Below are 19,984 nucleotides of genomic sequence, written 5' to 3' on the forward strand. Positions count from 1 at the left end.
GCTGGTCTAGCACTCACTATGTAGTCCTGGAAGCCTTGAATTCTTCTGCCTCCTGAGTTCTGCAGTGCTTTTTTTTTCCCCTCTAATGTGAGTTCCAGGAATTGGGTATAGGCCATCAGGTTTGCTCACTGTGGCATCGTTTTTATCCTCGGTTCCATTTCCTTGGCCCCAGGATTGTTCTCGATTCCTCCCAACATATCTACCTTCCTAGGGTACAAATCACTTATTTTTCCTTCCCCAAGTTTTTGTCCTGAAATGAAGTCTTGCCACGCAGCCTTGACTGACCCAGGACTCACTATATAGACCATCCTGGCCTTGAACCTGTGGCAGATCCTTCTGGCCTTGCCTCATCAGGACTGGGATTACACTCGTTAGACTTCTCCAATAAGGAATATGCTCCAGTCCCTACTGTTGTATCTACTTCTCCTTCTTCTTCTTCTTCTTCTTCTTCTTCTTCTTCTTCTTCTTCTTCTTCTTCTTCTTCTTCTTCGGCATCAGCTTGGTGAAGCAAACGCTTAAAAGACGCTTGCCAATTGCTTGTCAGGTAGAAGAAGGCAGCGTGTTGGCGGGATGCTTGGGATAGGTGGGATAGGGAGGGGCCTAGGGAGTGTATTGATTTGTGTCGGGTGTGGATTTGAGTGTCTGTGTTCAGAACTCAGCATAACCTGGGACATGGCCTGGAAAGGAATATCACGGCCAGACAGGGCTCTAGAACCCTGAACTTACGTTCTGAGTGACGCTACGGATTTGGCCTTGAACTAGCCAGAAAGAACAACCTTGGCCACTTGTCACAGCCAGAATTAGGACCTTGGGTATTGCAATAGTCATTTGCTTCTGGTAGTAATTGTGGGCCCACACGGGGAGACACCAAGTTCGAGTTGTGTCGCATCAAGTCTGTTAGTGAGAGTGGAGAAGGAGCAGGATGTAACAGGCTAACCCTGACATTTAGGAGGTACAAGCAGGAGGATTGGGAGCTCAATGCTGGGGAGACGCCCGGTCAGCAAAGCGCGTGCTAAGCAAGCGTGCGGACCTGAGTGTTGATCCACAGCGCCCGTTGGAGGAGCCCAGGGGGGCAGCACCCATCTGTAGTCCCGGAGCCAGGGTAAAAATGATGACGGGAGGGGTGCTGGGGCATTGGAGGTAGAGATGGTGGGTCCTGGAGCTGGCTCGTCGCCCGGTCTACACATTTGGCGACGTTCCGTCTCACGGCTCAAGTGCACTCCATCATGGGGGTGGTGTCAGGACAGCAAGGGCCTGAGGGAGACAGCACATCCCAGCCACAACCACGAAGCAGAGAGTGAGATGCTCTTGCTGCTGCTCAGCCCTGTTTCTGTGTCCACACAGCCCACAACTGGCAGGTCTTCCCACCTCAACCACTGTGACCAAAATGATCCCGTGCCAAGTTGACATCTAGCACCAACTGTTACAGGACGCTTCATTAATGGAAACCCAGAGAAGCAGGGAAAATTACCCTGTTTATAAAGAAGCAGGGAAATTTACCTTTTTTATAAAGCTTCGGTTTGACGCCAAGTAGACAGGCGTGCAGGAGCGTGATGAACAAAGGGACTGACCACTGGTGAGAGTAAGTGGGGAGTTGAGCAAGGCCTAGCGGCCTGATTCTCCTGCCCTGCGTGTTGGAGGGTGGGGGTGACCCTCTCCTTCACCTGTAGGAAGGGCTCCACTGGGCTGACGCTTTTACGAGCCACTCTAGGGAAAAAGGACAAAAAAGGATAATGGCTTTTCTGTTTCTGCCCCTTCCTTAAAAAAAAATTAAAATGGTGTGTGTGTGTGTGTGTATGTGTGCATGTGTGTGTGTGTGTGTGTGCATGTGTGTGTGTGTGTGTGTGTGTGTGTGCATGTGCGCATGCGCATATGGATATTTGCAGAGTCATATCTCTCTTTGTGCCATGTCAGGTCATGAGGAATCCAACTGAGGTCATCAGACTTAGCATGAGCCGCTGTCCACCGAGCCATCTTGCCCACCCATCCGTGCTCTGCTGAAACGCCACCGCGCCATGCTTGAGGGTGGTTTATACTGAACCCTACCCATGAGGCTTTATGAGCACACTGGCCTCTCTTAGGGATGTGTGTCAATTCCAAGAGAGCTCCCTGGCTTCTCCTTTGGGCTGGACATCAAGGACACCAGAGCTACATGCTGCGGTCACACTGTGCTCACACTTCAGGCATGAGAGCATCAGGTCTTTGAAGCCAGGGGGCCATGCTAGCATAAGCCTAGACCCCACCCACTTGTGCGGTTACAAGATCATGGGTGTTCAAAGTTGCACAACCTCAAAAAAGCAACCTTATTCTACATGCTGTAACCTCACAAATGTTAAGTACTTATTCCAAACCTCACCATTACCTGCATCAGACTCTGTTGTTGCCCCCCAAATACACCCCATTTTTGAAACTGGGTCTCAAACTTAACCGTATAGCTGAGGATGACCTTGAATTTTTCTGATCCACTTGCATTCCAGAGACTGCGGGTACAGGGCCAGGATGCTTAGCTGACAGGTATAAGTTTATAAACTGTCCCTATCCCCCCAGTCATGTCAATGCTTCCTGTTCAGTAAGAAGCTATAGCTGCTCTAAGTTCTTCCTGCGGGAGGCAGAGGCAGGAGGATCGCTGTGAGTTCGAGGCTACCCTGGTCTACAAAGTGAGTCCAGGACAGCCAGGGCTACCAGAGAAACCCTGTCTCAAAAAACCAAAACAAAAAGCAAAACCCAAGTTCTTCCTGCTCCTATACCCCCCCACACCACATACCCCCGCCACACCACATACCCCCCTCACACCACATACCCTCCCACTGCAGCCTCCATGCCCTCCCACAGTAAACTTTTAAAAGATAAGGCTAGTTAAACACTGGGTTTCCCCTTTCTCTGCTCTCTGCTCTGCCTAGATATGAGGGAGCAACCTTGCGATCCTACCCCCAAGTCTTCCCCAACACAGTGTATTGTACTTAGTGCCTTGGGCAGTAGGGTCACCAAGCCTGAGGATGTGAATTCAATTCCCAGAACCTTCTCGTTTTTGGGGTGGCTGTAGATAGTCAATGTGCACCGAATTGTCCCCAGGTCTGTTGTGAGAACAGCTTCTAGTCAGCCCTGTGACAACCCTGGGGACAAACAGCCGCTTTCTACAGTGTGCCGTGGTCCTAGGATGGGATGGTCTGAAGGTTACAGCCAGGAAGTGGGTTTTTTGTTTGTTTGGTTGGTTGGTTGGGTTTTTGAGACAGGGCTTCTCTGTGTAACAGCCCTGACTGTTGTTAAAAAGTGAGTGGCGGGGGTTGGAGGTGAACGGCGGAGCTGTACAGAGGGATGGAATCACACCATGCCGCAGATCCATTTAAGAGGTTTAATAAGGAGATACAGAGACCATCTCTGGAGACACATGTGAAGAGAAAGAGAGAGAGAGAGGAAATAAAGAGAGGATAGAAGGAGAAAAAGTGGAGAGAGGTAGAGAGAGGTAAAGAGAGAGAGAGAGAGAGAGCATGCCACATGGAGGGTGTCTTTTATATGGCCCAGGGCAGGGCCACGCCCCCGTGGCAGGTAAGCAGTGACATCACAGGTAGGCAGACTGAACCAGAACCCTAACAGCTGTCCTGGACTCATTTGTAGACCAGGCTGTCCTTGAACTCAAAGATCAGCTGCCTCTGCCTCCTGAGTGCTGGGATTGAAGGCATGCGCCACCACACCCAGCTGCCAGGAAGTAGATTTTTTACTTATGGCTACTTATTTATCCAGTCTCACTTTATAACCCAGGCTGGCCTTGAACTCATGACATCCCTCTTGCCTTAGCTCTCAAATGTCTGACCTTTTGGTTTATGGTCTGTTTAAGGATTGAACCCATCATAAATTAAAAGGCATCTGCATAATTTATTCCAAAGCCATTGGCAAAGGGACTCCATTGTTCCATTTTCACTAAAGATAAACTTGAGTTGGTGTCATGATACATTCCTTTAATCCCAGCACTTGGGGAGGCAGAGGCAGGAGGATCGCTGTGAGTTTGAGGCCACCCTGCTCTACAAAGCGAATCCAGGACAGCCAAGGCTGCTGTAGCTGGGGACTTGTATCTGGGGTTCAAGGCTGGTCTTTCCTAAGACTCACTAAGCTGAGGGAGCAGGCCAGTCTTATCTCTGAGCTTTACACTCCTAGCTGTGAAGCCTGGCTTCTCTCCATCGCGTCTTCCCCAAGCTGCCTGGCCATTACAGGGCGAGCCGACACCTAGCTATCAACGAACACTGGGTCACCGCCTGCTTCACAGGTCACTCTCCTGGTTTCATATAGAGTCCAGCTAGGTGTCTTTTAAAGGCCAGACACAAAGGAGTTTTCAGTTTTCCTTATGATTCCGTCTTTTGCACAGCCGATTTAAATCCTTGCATTTCCTACTCCACTTACAGTTCAGAGAAAACAATGATGTAATATGGCAGGGGGCTGGGCGAGGATGCTCCGGCGTTGTTAGAACTTTAATGTTCTTGAGGCCAGGTGTGTGTGGCCAGATGGGCTGCCTTTCCCGGTGCGGCATGTCCAGAGGCCTCTGCTGGCAGGACTGCCAGCCCAGGAGGCTTCCGTTGTCATCTCACAGGGAGAAAGGACACCGTTTCATTGTGACACAGGCCATCCAGCGTCCACACAATCTGTTCTGCTAAATCGCACCTGGGGCTGTTCAGAGAGGGGTCTGGCAAGGTTTCTGGCTGCTAGGGCTGGGGCCCCTGCCTCAGAAGCCAAATCGTGGCTGGGCTGTGGTTGCTGCGCTCCGAGTTCGCCACTCGGGAAATTAACCTACTTGTTCTCACGTTAAACGCTTTATGAAAATTTACTGTGTGCAGAAAGAGGAAAGAAAACCCCAGTGGCCTTGCAGTACTCCTGCCTGGCTGGCACCAGTGAGGGGACAAAGCTGCTGCCGAGAAGTAAATGGCTAGTAGAAGTAAATGGCTGGCACAGGAAAGGTGGAAACGCGACTGTGCGGCCAGCCCACCACTGTTTTGTTAGCATGGGGTGGGGGGTGGGGTGGGGGGTATGGGGGACATGGGGGGGGCAGTGGGAGCCCCGTGGGGTGGCCGGGGCTGGGCATTTGATTAGAGACGATCCTGTGAGCGGGAGTTGGTGCGCTCTGTGACAAGGTACGACTCTTGCCTCTTACTGTACAGCTCTCATTTGCAGGGGACTGTGACGTGCTATTCGAGGAAGAGAAGCTGCTGCCTGTGTGGGTGGTGCCAGAGGACAGCAGTTATCATAGCCTCCCTCTTTTTTTTTTTTTTTTTTTTTTTGAGACAGGGTTTCTCTGTGTAGCCTTGGCTGTCCTGGGCTCGATTTGTAGACCAGGCTGGCCTCGAACTCAGAGATCCATCTGCTTCTGCCTCCCTGAGTGCTGGGATTATAGGCGCTGGCCACCAGGCCTCCCTAGTCTCCCCCTTCTTTAAAAAAATAAAAATAAAAATGAAAATAAAAATAAAACAACTAAGTGGGTGCAGAGAAATGATTCAGTGGGTAAAGGCACTTTGCCACCAGGCCTGACAACCTGAGTTGGATCCCCGGAAAGCGCATAGTGGAAGGAGAAAACCAGCGTCCACAAGTTGTCCTCCAACCTCCTCTTCTGGGCTGTGGTACACGCGGATCCCCCACTCCCACACATAAAATAGATAAATGTAATTTTTAAAATAAATGTGGTATTATTATTATTGTTATCATCATCGTTATTGTTGTTGTTGTTGTTATTTATTATTATTGGGCGAGCTGGGGGTACAGCCCAGTTGGTACTCTGCTTGCCTTACTGTGTGTGGGCTGGATCCCCAGCACTGTCTAAAGCAGGTCTACTCCAAGCACTCCAGAAGTGGACAGAGGAGGAGGATCAAGAGTTCAAGACCACCCTTGCCCGTATAACCCCAAATAGCAAGGTGGAGCCCAGCCTGGATTGTGTGAAATGCTTCTCTTAAAAAAAAGGGGGGGAGGGGGGCGGATTTGTGGCCATGGCCATCTCAGGTCTTTCATCCTTTTCTTTATTTCTTCTTATTTATTTATTTATATTTTTTGGTTTCCGAGACAGAGTTTCTCTGTGTAGTCTTACATGTCTTGGAACTCTGTAGACCCCACAGGCCCTGAACTCAGAGATCCTCCTGCCTCTACCTCTACAGTGCTGGGTTTAAAGGTGTGTACCACCACCGCCCAGCCATCTTTTTCTTTTCATTGTTGATTTTAAGAAAAAAAAAAAAAATGAATGAGATGGAAAAGTAGGACCCTTTAGATACCTGTAAATTTGTTCTGGAAAGGCAATTATCCTTTCAAATATTTTCTTGGGACAATGAAATGATTCAGCATATAAGTGTGATTGCTGCCAAGCCTGCCTGCTGACTTGAGTCTGTGTGATGATGGGTGGGCTACCCTGGTCTACAGAGTAAGTTCCAGGACAACCTGGTCTACAGAGTATATTACAGGCCATCCAAGGCTATCCAGCAAGATCCTGTCTCAAAAAAGAAAAAAAAATTGCCCCAAGCTGGCTCAGTTAATTGAGTGAGTGCTTGCTAACATTCTGGATGAAAGTACTGAGCCTGTGATGCCCCAGCATTTACAAGGTGGAAAACAAGACTGGGGAACTGAAAATCACCCTCCAAGCCGGGCGTGGTGGCGCAGGCCTTTAATCCCAGCACTTGGGAGGCAGAGGCAGGGGGATCGATGTGAGTTTGAGGACAGCTTGGTCTACAAAGCGAGTCCAGGACAGCCAAGGCTACACAGAGAAACCCTGTCTCCAAAAAAAAAAAAAAAAAAAAGAAAGAAAGAAAGAAAGAAAGAATGTAAGTCACCCTTGAGACCAGCTTGGGATACACAAGACCCTGTTTGAGAGAAACTCTGGAAGAGTTTAGGGTGCTTTTTCTCTTTCTTTCTTTCTTTTCTTTCTTTCTTTCTTTCTTTCTTTCTTTCTTCTGCTTTCGTATTTATTTCTTTTTAGCTTTTTATTTTGTCTTTTTTTTTTTTTTTTTTTTTCCAGTGCTGAGGACCGAACCCAGGGCCTTGCACTTGCTGGGCAAGCGCTCTACCACTGAGCTAAATCCCCAACCCCTATTTCTTTTTTGCTTTAAAGTCTATTTTAATGCACTGCTAAAATAGCTCCTTTTCATCTTGTTTCTGTTACTAGACACACTATTGCCTTTCCTAATTTTTCCCCTTCCTGGCTGTGAGGAAGACAAATGGACACACTAACAGATTTGACAGGATTTTTTTTCCCCCTCAGACAAGATTTCTCTGTGTAGCCCTGGCTGTCCTGGACTCACTTGGTAGACCAAACTCACAGAGAGGCAGATTTGCTATTCTGCTTGGAGAAATGGGGGTTGGGGGGCGGGGGTTGAGGGCTTGCTCCAGCAACTCGATGGATGAGGCTCAGTCAGCCTGACTTGCCTGGAGACAAGGCCGGTCAGGCCGAGCATCTGGGCACTTTCACCTCTTCCTGCCGTGGACTCCAGGTTCCTGTGCCCCTCCTCAGGTGTTGCTGAGCAGCTGGCACAGGCAAGAATTTCTGACCTCAGCCGGGCATGGTGGCACACGCCTTTAATCCCAGCACTCGGGAGACAGAGGCAGGCGGATCGCTGTGAGTTCGAGGCCAGCCTGGTCTACAAAGTGAGTCCAGGATGGCCAAGGCTACACAGAGAAACCCTGTCTCGAAAAACCAAAAAAAAAAAAAAAAAAAAACAAAGAATTTCTGACCTCAGTGTCATTGTTTATAATCCACGTTGGGCAGCCTGGGAACGGTGTAGCCCAGCATGCTTCCAAGCCTTGCTGATGGGTAGAGAAACATGTCTTCCTACACAGAAGTAAGCTGGCAAGGTGGCAAGGTGGCCCAGTGGGTTAAGATGCTTGAAAAACCTGGTGACCTCACTTCAACCCCCAGAACCTACAGAAAGGTGCAAGGAGGAAAACATGGGTCGTACCTGTTGTGCTCAGTCACACAATATAATAAATGCATTTTAAAATTTTTTGGTTGGTTTGTTTTTCCTGAGACAGGGTTTCTCTCTGTAATCCTGGCTGCTTGGAACTCACGCTGTAGACCAGCTTGTCCTCGAACTCACAGAGATCCACTTGCCTCTGCCTCCCAAGTGCTGGGACTAAAGGGTGCACCCTCTACTACCTGGCTTTGGTTCATTCTTTCTTTCTTTTCCCCTTAAAACAAACAAACAAAAACCCAGACCCTCATGTAACTCAAATTGACAGGAAACTTGCTGTGACCTTGAACTCCTTGACCCTCGCTGCCTGGTGTCACCAGTGAGCACGGCCACACCCAGTCTGTGTGCGTTAGGGTCAAACCCAGGCCCTCAGGCGTGCTAGGCAAACAGTTGTACAAATGAGTGAGGTGCCCAGCCCCAACAACTGGCCTTGATGTTCACAGGAAAAGGAAAGTTTTGATCCCTTTTCCCCCACAACGTAGCTAGAGAAAGTTAAGTGTCGGAATATGTTGCCAGCGTCATTTACAACTGTTCAGGCAGGGTCACGGGCGATGTGCCTGTTATCTTCAGCGTGCCTGGACCCTCAGTAAGCCTGCCTCATTAAATTATGAACCGAGCACTCTTGATTTACCGTCCAAGAGAATGAAAGCACCGGGACCGTGCCCCGCACGGGTGATCCGACGCACCTGCAGCAAATGGTGCGTTTTCCCTTCTCATGATGAAGAGAGGTGGGGCGAGTCCTTTGATGACAGTGCTCCCTTTTGCTTGTTTACTTTGATTCTCCCACGCAGACTGCGACCCAGCAGGAGGGCTTTTAAACCAAAACAGTTAATTACCTCCTCTAACCCAGAGAAGTCGTGAAATATAAATACGGAGAGATGGAGAGGGCAGCTTGGCTCCAGCTGTACTTTGTACCAGTTGGGGAGGAGAGACACCACCTCAGTCCTCCAGGGGCAGGGTAGAGGGAGACCAATTAGAAGGTGTGCTCAGGGGAGGTGGCTGGCCACCCACTCTGCAGCGTCAGTGGGCTGGACCGGGAGTCCCTGAAATGGAACCCATGTGCAAACACATGAGTCGATCTGGGCCCAGAGGCCTTCCCAGAGGAAGAGGCTTCGATGTAGAGGGGGTGGAGCAGGGACCTGACCTAGGACAGTCCCTCCAAATGCGGTCACCGACACAAGGCATCTGGTCCAGAGGACCATAGGGTCCATGTCTGCATTCATGTTCCGCGAGCTCTTCAGCCGTCCTTCTAGGGGAGCACAGCCCTAACTCTCTCATTTCTAAGACACAGCGCTCGCTCGTAGACTCTTCTGTCTTCCTGCCCATTCCCTGGCATTAAGCAGGGCCCCCCCCCCCCCCCCTCCCCGGCTTCATATACACTAGCAATCTACTTGTGTGCATGTTTGTGGGGCGTGGGGAGGGAAGAAGAGAGAGAGTGTGTGTGTGTTTGTGGATACACACGTACCACAGCACACATACTCAAGTGCCCGGCATGGAAGTCGCAGGACAGCTTTCCTTCCCCCGCCCCCTGTGGATCCCAGGGACTGAGCTTAGATGGTCAGGCTTGTACATGGCAAGCGTTTGTATTCTCACAGCCGTCCCATCTGTCCATCTGGGCTCCTTCCTGGGGGCTGTTCCCTCTGCTGCTGCTGCTATTAAAGCCCTCAGTTTTCAGAGGCGCCAGGCCCAGGCTCCCGTCCCTGTCCTGGGCTCTATATGAAGTGCCACCCCTGCCTATGGGGAGCAGGTTCTGTCCCCTGGATGGTTATTTTACTTCTAATCCTATGGTCGTCGTCGTCTTCTTCTTCTTCTTCTTCTTCTTCTTCTTCTTCTTCTTCTTCTTCTTCTTCTTCTTCTTCTTCTTCTTTTTAAAATAATTTTTTTCATTTTTATTTTTATGTCCATTGATGTTTTGCCTTCATGCATGTCAGCGTGAGGGTGTCAGATCTTGGAGTTACAGACAGTTGTGAGCTGCCATGTGGGTGCTGGGAATTGAACCCCCGGTCCTTTGGAAGAGCAGCCAGTGCTCTTAACCCCTGAGCCATCTCTCCAGCCCTCCTAGGGGCTTCTCAGCACTCGCTGTGTACTGGTATACGTATGCTGGTATGGGAATATTAGCTTGATGTAGCCGCTTCGAGAACCAGCTAACAGCTTCTCAAAAGGCTGAGCGCACAGTTACCGTGCGACCTAGGAGTCACACCTTTCTTTTAAATACAAGCTCAAGAGAGGTAGCCACGTATGGGGACGTTATAAAAAAGGGGCGTTCACAAGTGTTCCTAAGAGCATATTCCATAACAGCCCCAAAGTAGAAATCAACCTGAATGTCCGTTAGCTGATGACCAGTGAACGTAAGGTGCCGTCGCCTGGGAGACTGTTTGGCAGAGAAGGTGCTGACAGGTGGCAGAGCAGGGGTGACGCAGGACCACAGTGAGAGGAGCCGTTTCAGAAGGCTGGGCACTATGTTCCTGAGTTTCAAAGCAGAGCACATGTGCACAAAGAAAAGGTCCAAATGGGTGAAGCATATGTGTGTGAATTTTATCTCACTAAAGCGTTAGCAAAGGGCTGGAGCCGTGGCTCAGTGGTTAAGAACAACTGTTGCTCTTTCAGAGGACTTGTATTTGGTTCCCAGCACCCACGTGGTGTCCCGTGACCACACTCTCCAGTCACAGGGGGTTCAGTGCCTCCATCTGGCCCCTGAGAACACTAGACATGCATTTGGTATACATTAAAAAAAAAAAAACAAAAAAAGCCGGGCGTGGCGGCGCACGCCTTTAATCCCAGCACTCGGGAGGCAGAGGCAGGTGGACCTCTGTGAGTTTGAGGCCAGCCTGGTCTACAAAGCAAGTCTAAGACAGCCAAAAATACACAACAAAACCTTGTCTTGGGAAAAAAAAAAAAAGACCAACCCCAAAACCAAACCAAAATAAAACTTCAAATAAATAAATAAATAAAAACAAAAATGCCACCACCACCACCAAAACAAAACACCAAAAACTCAAATAGTTTTCTACAAATAACAAAGTAAAAGTTTTTATTTTAAAACTTTTTTATTGTGAAGATACCCAGATATACATGAACATTAAAGAGAGTTGTGGTTTTTAAAAATATGTAGTCATTGACCAGTTCCCCTAAATACGAACATTTTAGAAATCTTTTCAGAATTTTTTCCCCCTCAATTTTATTACCAGGATTTTGAACACCAGAGAATTTAGAAGATTATACATCGAATGCCGTGTACTCTTGACTGGATTTTCCCGCTAGCGTGTTAGTCTGCCCACCTTGTCTTTAAAATCCAACATAAGCTGCGGACAGCCCGCCCCTGCCTTTAATCCCACTGCGCTTATTGTTGGCTAGTGGTAGATATTCATTTACAGTTCTTTTTCCGGTTTTGAGGTGAAATTTATCTACAGTGAAACTCACAAATGTAGTCTTTGATCCTTGGTGTGAGACAGAAGTAAAGGCCCACGTGTCTCAGAGCCGTAGCTCTAGTATCTTTTAGAGATATCTGTAGCTTTTTTGCATGCTGGAGCACACCTGGCTCACGGGGAGGCCAAAGGGCAGCTTCCAAGAGTCCCTTCCCTTTTCCATCTTGTGGTTTGGGGTCAGGCTCAGGCCCTTGAGCATGACAGCAGGGGCCTTTACCCTCAGAGCCCCTCTTGTTGGCTCTCTCAGAAATGTTTTTAATGCCTCCGAGACTATAAAATTAATTGTTTCCATAGAGTTTTGAATGTCATCATCCTGTTTGATACATTGTATTTGTCTGTCGTAGAGTCAATTAAATCTCTGATGAGAATGCCAGAATGCCACATACTGGAAGCTTCCTGGGCCCTCTCAGTCCTTGAAATGAAGTGAAAGATGGTTTGCCTTTTTTCCCTATAAGCTCTTTCGTTTTAATGTATCTTTCACGATAAACACATGAGAAACTTTGCTGTATCTGGTTTGAGAGTAAATAGGGGTACCAGGCAGAATGTTGTAGGATGAATCAAGGCGTGAGATTCTAAGCCAGTTGATACAAGGAATGCCATCCCTGCAGCTCCTCTTTCCTCCCCCCCTTCCTTTTCTTTTTCCCCTTTAAGGAAACAAACCAAGATTTCTTTTCTACAACAACAAAAAAACAATGAGCTAGAAAGTCATATGATCAAAGTATATCTATACATATTTGAAAATGTCAGAACAAAACTCATTATTTTGTACAATTAGTGACCTTTTAAAAGTCAACACCGGCTCTTGGCTAATGAAACACACCACCGGGTCAGAGGAATCAGGGGACATGTTTTCCGGTTACCACACATCCTGTTTAGTGACCCTTTAGTGATAAATCCTGTGTGTTTATAAAGGTGCAACATGCTCTCCTTGTGATGACCTTTTTTTGCATCACAAGCATTTCTGCTTTTTACCAAAAGATTAAAAACAAGGTCTTAAAACAGAATGGTTCACTTGAAGTGTTGTTGTTTTTAAGTTTGTTTGTTTGTTTGTTTAGATTTGATTTAAACTAACCTTTACTTTGAAATTTTTATATTATTATTTTGGATTTTCTAGACCTTGAAATTTTTAACATAAAGATGCTCTCAGGGCCTTGAAGAGGCCTTTCCTGTGACTTCACTTGACCAATGAGATTACATGGAAATGGGTTAGGATGGACCCATCTAGAAAAGGTAGTGCTCACTAGTAACTTGGATCATAAAGCACGGCATTGGAATGAAATATTAATTTTATGTATGTTTTTAATTACAAATGCTATACATCTCTCCCGAGTCTAGAAAGTCCTTTCTATTTCTTAATTACCAGGCCTCAGCATGTGACAGAGGCATGCTTTCCCCTCCCAGGTCCCGGTAAAGTGTGTACTTTAAAGTTCACAGTTTGGGGAGGGGAGAAGCGGAGGGGGAGTGTTAATTCAGATGTTAGGGGACAGTGTCGACGCTGTTATTCGAGGCACTTATTTGACTGTTTATACTTTGTGGCTTTATAAATAAGCCCGAGGGGGCTCCTGGTTGCTCGATGCGTCTTGAATCCGGTGCCCTGTCTGTCTCATCCTATCCGACAGTAGAATTGATGCCCCTCTAATCCCAGGAAGTTTGGGGCTAATGAACTGACTGCTGAGCGGCCGCCACGGAGCTTGGTCCCAAACTATACTGTACTTCACACTCGATTTATTCTCCAGATGGCGAGACTGTGCCGCCCCGCCGCGAGGGACCACCCCTTCCACTGGAGTGTAAAAGTGGACGGATGTTGTTTTCTTTGCAGATCTCATCGTTCTGAGCTAGAAACTCTCGAGGATGAGTGCTTATTAGCTTTAATGGGTGCCAATCGAGCCAACTGCACGCCGACTTTCTCCCTTAGCATTGGAGGCCGCAGGTCTTTGGGGGATGGTTGATTATCTGCTTCCTTACGTCACTGGAGCGCGTCTCCTCCCCAGGTGACAGGAACCCAGGCTCTGAAATCATAGCACGCCTTGGTTCCTGGCCCAGACACAGTCACATAATACTGTGGCTTATGGGTAAGGAAAATTTTATTAGCCTCTGGTCCACTGCACCAAGTAGCCCGTGGCACGGCATATCGATCGGTTGCGGGAGAGCCTCGGAAGGTTCTGGTCCATCCCAACCTTGCCCGAAACCCATGTGAAGTCTGGAATCAGACATGGTACAGAGCACTCCGTGGCAGTGAGCGAGCTGCTCCGGGACCTAAGGAAACTTCTCATAAAAGGCCTTGATTTTGTCATTCAGCCATCCAGCGTGTGAGGTATGAGAAGGCCGAGCTCATCCCACTGTGAGGCTCCTTCAGCGAGGCTGCTGTGTGTGCAGTGTGGTCGCAGCACCCTCCTTTCTAAATTGCTTCAAGTCACTCTAAAGACTGCACTGAGAGCCTCTGCCAGGCACCTGTAGACCTCTTACTACCCCACCTGAAGATGGAGGTAGAGGAAGGATAGAGGAGAAAGACAAGGGGGTGATAGAGGTGAGATGGATGGCAGTGAGTGTCAAAGGGCGAGTACAGAATGTCCTTCTTCTCATAACTGGGTGGATGGAGCTAAGGGAACACACAGCACTAATTGTTCTCAGAAGCTGCCTTTCCCTCAGCCCAACAGATGGCATGGGTGTGTTTACTAGCACAGTGACATATTTCACCATTAAAAAAAAATCCACACACTTGTTGGTTGGTGCAAATTCAGTAAGGCTGTTGGATATTTTGGGATACTTACCAGAGGGATCCGCTCTTCATTGATGTAAATTGTAGCAAGCAGCCTGTTAATAAGAGTTCTGTGCAGCAATGTACCTCAGACGCAGTCCTCCAGTTTTGGAAAGGTGTAGTGGGATGCCCAGAAAGGGCTCCCTGTTCATTCTGACCCAACAGGGGGTGGGTGTGGGGTGGGGGCAGAGAAGAAAAGAAAAAGAAAGAAAAGAATAAGATGCTGAACACTCACTGCCCATTACTATAACGTGGAAAGGACTAATCAGATCAGAAACTGGAATTAGGTGCTTCGTTTGCAGCCAATGTCACAAGGATGGAGTTTGACTAAGTCACCTGGACTGTGCCAAAACCATAGCAATCTGAGCAGATGAAAATCACAAACAGGTTTAAAACAAACAGTTCCCTTCAAATCCAAGGAACCAGCCAAACAGCTTAGAGGTCAGGTTCTGTTTAATACCAGAGACGAAATTTCGGAAGTTGCAAGGGATTCTGCGTCATTGAGCACACGTATTTGGCCAGCCTATTGATTATCTTTTATTTTTTAAAGACGGAGCCTTGCACTGTAGACCAGGCTGGACTAAAACTGGATGGCCTCCCAACTGTGCCATCATACTCAGCACTGTACCAGAATTTGGCTTTTAAAGTTCGTTTTCCCATTAACAGTCTAGAGAAATACCTTCTATTTTGCTATTCAGTGTGTCTCAGTTCTGCAAGACTAACGTTCTATGCGGCGAGACCCCATGAGTTGGGGTGTTTGCAAACCCAAACCCTCCCGAGTTCGTAGCTTCCCAGGCCGTGAGCTGGATATTCGCTTCTCTGAGGCTGTGAGTCTGGAAACAGGCACTAGTGAAAGCGGAGGAATCCCCCTCGTCCCCGTAGGCAGCCTTCGAAGCCTGCTTGTGCCAACTGCTGCTCCTGGTCAGCGTGTGTTCCCACTAGCTTCCAAAGCGGCGCTACATGGCGGAGCGCCCAAGTGGGGTCTGCGCTGTGGAGTAACCACTTTGGGTAAAGGTTGGGTACAGGTCAGCAGAGGGCGTGAGCTTGGCTCCCTGCGCCCTCACAACCACCTGGGACTGCAACTTCAGGGGTGTCTGGTGCCTTCCACCTCTGTTGGCACTTACGTATGCACACTCCCCACAACATGCACATGGACTATTAAAATACATTTTAAAAGATTTAGAAAAGGGAAATGATTGTGTGCACCCAAGCTGCCAGTGGCCGCGTCATCCCAAGAGCTTCCTCCTGCTCTTGCCTGAATGTGGGCCTAGGTACTCACAGCTCACGCTTGCAAATCAAGTCTCCACAGAGACGTCCTGTACTCCTCGTGGGCGCCACTCCTATGCCACCTAATAACTCTACGCTACCTTTCGTGGCACTGGTTACCTCAACCCCCCACCCAGAAGCCTGCCTGGTTCCATTCAGAGGCCGACTTATGATGTCTGGTTTAAATTGACCGTCTTGGGTTGGCTCTTTGCCTGGATTTAGACTTCAGGTTGGCGTCAATTAACTTGCTCGTTTGTTGTTGTTGTTGATAGGCTCTTACCCTGCGACTCTGCCCGTGTGGCCCTCACTGTGTGAAGTAGGGTGGCCTCGAACTCGGTGCTCTGCCTGCCTGTGCCTCCTGAGTGCTAGGGCTCCACCATTTGCACCACATAATGCATTGCTGTCTATGCTTTGGGAGCTGTTTTCCTAGGTAGGCGCTTCAAATGGCTGCATATTGTTAGAATTTTTTTACATTTATATATTTTTTATTGTATGTGTTTGGATGTTTGCCTATACGAAAACACAGGTGTGTGTGTGTGTGTGTGTGTGTGTGTTTGTGTGTGTGTGTGTGTGTGTGTGTGTGTGTGCGCCTATGACTAGGATCCATGGAGGCCAAGAGAAAGCATCACACACACACACACACACACACACACACACACACACACACACACAGAGAGAGAGAATTGGAGTTACAGACATTTGTTAGCCTCCAATTGAATGTAGGAGCTAGACCTGGGTCCTCTGCAAGAGCAGTGAGCCATACTTCAGCTCCAAGACTCTTTTTCTGTTTTAGGTTTGGTTTAGCTTGGTTTTGTTTTTTCCAGATAGGGTTTCTCTGTGTAACAGCCTTGGCTGTCCTGGACTCACTTTATAGACCAGGCTGGCCTCAAACTCACAGAGATCCGCCTGCCTCTGCCTCCCATGTGCTGGGATTTGAAGGCCTGCACCACCACGCCTGGCTCCAAGACTTTTTTTTTTTTTTTTTTAATGTATTCATCAGTGGTTAGATGCTTTACAGTTTTATTGGTGTCATAAAAATTCTTCCCAAATGAAACTACCTTTGATAAGCGTTCGTTTCTGGCAGGGAGCAATTTGTTGAGGGCTGTTGGCACGATGGAAGACTTCATTTTCGAAGCTGGAATTGGCAGGAAACAATGGCCGCACGAGTCCTTTGTCCCAGCACCAACCCCCACTTCTTAGCATGCGTCTTTTCGCCCACCCACCCACCCCACAGTCTTCACCTCAAACTCAAAGCTAATATGTAACATGTTTGGTCTCATACAGGGTTTCCTTGGGATAATTCAAGTGTGACTTTCAGCATTTCCTAACTGCAGCAAAGACTGTCAAATCAAAGAAACAGTCTATTTGTCAAGCACTCTACGGTGGGATTTCTTGGTGATGTTACTGTTTCCACCTGACCAGTGGGAGCTTCTCACGTGGTACCGAGTGTCAGATCCATGTGAGCACCTCCCTAATTGAATGTCAAGACACAACTCAGTCAGAAAACAAATAAAATAAAAAAGATGATTTTTTTTTTTTAACCCTGATACCTGGGGAGCAGAAAAGCAAATACTTAGCTTTCCCCTAACGTGGGTATGCTGATGGGTGGCATAGCCACAATCCCGATGGCATCCAACTTCTAAGACTTATTAAATGAAGAAATGTGGGTAAAAGACCTGGAGCCATGCTTAGTCCGCAGTTAATGCCCAATCGATGAATTAACTGTTTTACCCCCTCACTTGGAAAGCACACTAACGAGCAAATGACTCTGCACTTGGAGGTATACCAGTAGGCCGACGTACAGTCCCATTGTGCTGCAGCCACTGAGCGCTGTGTACGAGTCACTCATTTACAGTATCGTTTCGTGGGCAGAAAATGTGCTGCTGTAATCACAGTATTCGTGAGTGTCCATCAAAGCTCTGTAGAGAGTTCTTTGGCTTCTCCTTGATGGTAAGAGTGAGTTTAGGAGATACATTTTCTCAATATTTACAGGCTGAAGCTCGGTTAAGAATAGTGGACACTCTGCAGCACCTTGACCTAGGCACAACAGAAAAGTGCGTGAGAATCAACTCGGTGTCCAGTGGTCTGGCGGAAGCTGACCTCGAGACATTTCTGCAGGCCAGAGTTCTTCCCTCTACTCTGATGTTGCCAAAGGTGGAAGGGCCTGAAGAAATCCAGTGGGTGAGTAACAGTGCTGCTCTGTGGGACTCAGGGCGGCGCACTGCACACCCAGGCTATGGAGATGGCTCACGGATAAAGCAGTTGCTTGGTCCTGGACTCAGTCAGTGCCACGAGGAGAGATAGATAGATAATAGAGAGAGGGGGGGGGGGAGGTGGGATCGTGAAAAGTAAGTGGTGCAACCAACTATTTCCTCCCCGCTAGAAGCCAGCTTTCCCCAACATGGCTCCTGGAACAGCTCTCCTTTGGAAACACTGCTTTTTGCTTTCTGGTTGGGTTTGGGGTTTGGTCTGGCAGCCTCCTCAGTAGCCCTCACAAGTCAGTCCCTGGACAGTGACCTGTCTGAGCACCCACCCTGCCACCGGGAAGAGTCATGGCATAGCCGGTCCTGGCCGAGGCTCATCTGAAGCCGTCGTGGAAGGCGAGGGACTCTAGTTGCGTATAAAGCAACGGAGGGAGGAAAAGGTCACTCCTTAGGGTAACTGGAGGAAGGAACAGGAAGCTTTTAACTCATGGTTTTAATTAGCTCAGATATTATTTCCTGAACAGCTCTCTGGTGCGCCCTTTTTTTAAATTGCTGTCAGGTGTGTTTGCATTTCATGACTGACTTTTCAGCCAATAAAAACCTGACATGTAAAGTGGCTGGCATGTCAAATTACTTAAGAAAACTTTGAAATGGGCCCAATTATGCTACGATTGTTTTAATTGTGAGATTGGGGGTGGGGTGGGGGGTCGGCTGCTGAATGGGGAGTTGCTATTATTCTGCAAGTCCCTTGAATAAAACGCCACTTATTATCGCCACTTGGGGCAGAGCCTTTGGGATGACTAGCCGGGATGGATAGTGGGGAGTTCAAAGCAGCAGCTTTTTTTGTTTTTTTGTTTTTGTTTTTGTTTTTATATCTTGGAGGTTGCGGATCTAGCCTCCGCAATATGCTGAGCAGCTGCCATATACCTGGTAAAGCTGCTAACTTTGAAAACGAATTTTTAAAGATTTACTTTTATTTCATACACAGTGCCATTTGGCCTGCATGTATGTCTGTATCAGGGCATCATAGCCCTGAAGTTACAGACAGCTGTGAGCTGCCATGTGGGTGCTAGGAATTGAACCCAGATCCTTTGGGAAAGCAACAAGTACTCTTAACCACTGAGCCATCTCTCTCCAGCCTGAACTGCTCATCTTTTTAAATCCACCTGCATGTGCTGGACATTTATGATCCAACACATGGGTCACCTGCCACGTGAGGCCGCTGAGCACTTGAACTGTGGCCTGTGCAAATGAGGCGTGCTCGTAACAAGTCAGGTGCACACATGCCTGGGTTTAGAATCTTGATACTTTCTCCAAGTAGAGAAAGAAAAAAAAAAAAGGAAAATATCTCTATTTAAAAAAAAATATTGATTCCATATTGCAATAATAATATTTGGGATCTGTTAGTTGAATATAAGATTTGAAGAGTCACTCTGCCTGTTCCACTTTACTATTTGAATGTAGCTACTAGAAGACTCAAAATTATTACACGTGTAGATGCCATGGTATTTGTGTTGGCAGCTCTGAACTGGAATCCTCATAAAGACCTGTCATCGGGGGCTTGTGTTTACTTGGTAAACTGGAGGTCTCACCAAGGTTAGGCTTAGATGCTCAGAGGTAGGGTTTAGAGGGTATTAATGTCCCGAGGGCTCCAACCCCATTCAGATATGTATTAGGCTGATGGAGGACCCCGAAGTCCCTCTGCCTTTTGGTTTCATCTTAATGCCTATTTTAACACCAGCATCACCATTCGCCTGAGCGCGGGGGAGGGGGGTGATCTCCCCAGTCTTGAGCTACAGCTTCCTGTTGCCGATGCAAATCCTCAGATGTGAGGGACGTTCTGAAATTGAAATAGGACTTCTAGCTAGCAGAAGTCTTTGGGGCTGTTTATTTTTCCTCTCCGTTTGTATTTATGTGAAGCGTAAAAACCTCAAGGCTGATGCACAACTGAAAGCTGGGCTTACTTGTTTTCTTTTGTGTGAGAATCGCCCGCTCGCCTTTTGTCGTTAGTGTGGGCTCTTGTCTGACTGGCAAGGCTTATTGGGCTGTAACAAGCGTAACTCTGCCTCTTTTGTCGTGGGACAATTCTCCCACAAATCCCGACAGTGTGCATTCTTCCAGCACGCTATTGGGTGCGCACTGGAATTGAGAGAACTGCTGAGGCCTGCCTCTTCATCTCCTCCCCAGTCTCTTTGTAATTCGCCCCCCTTCTCCTCCTCACGCCCCCCTCCCCAGTCCCCTCCACCTCGATGAAATGAACACTTTACCAGGCCGGAAACATTTAATCGTCTCCTTTTGAAAAAATTAATTGAAACTTCTCCACTAGTTACCTTTTGTGTTAGTACTTAATGCAATTTTTTAAGAAAGAAGGGGCTGGGGAGGGGAGGGGCTAGCATATTT

At 47.9% G+C, this 19,984-nt stretch overlaps 2 protein-coding genes across 2 annotated transcripts in view; both read left to right on the plus strand.

The window, feature by feature from the left end:
* Pcca (propionyl-CoA carboxylase subunit alpha) overlaps nt 1-19,984 on the plus strand; it is an 842,751-nt gene that overhangs the window by 369,590 nt on the left and 453,177 nt on the right. The gene's annotated exons all lie outside the window — the stretch shown is intronic.
* LOC127202292 (citramalyl-CoA lyase, mitochondrial) overlaps nt 17,313-19,984 on the plus strand; it is a 32,078-nt gene continuing 29,406 nt past the window's right edge. The window contains exon 1 of the mRNA XM_051161000.1: nt 17,313-17,561. Coding sequence (XP_051016957.1) covers nt 17,328-17,561 — 234 coding nt within the window. The 5' untranslated portion in view covers nt 17,313-17,327. The remainder of the gene's footprint in view (nt 17,562-19,984) is intronic.

This window comes from Acomys russatus, chromosome 18 (genome assembly GCF_903995435.1).
Source record: "Acomys russatus chromosome 18, mAcoRus1.1, whole genome shotgun sequence".
Taxonomy (NCBI): domain Eukaryota; kingdom Metazoa; phylum Chordata; class Mammalia; order Rodentia; family Muridae; genus Acomys; species Acomys russatus.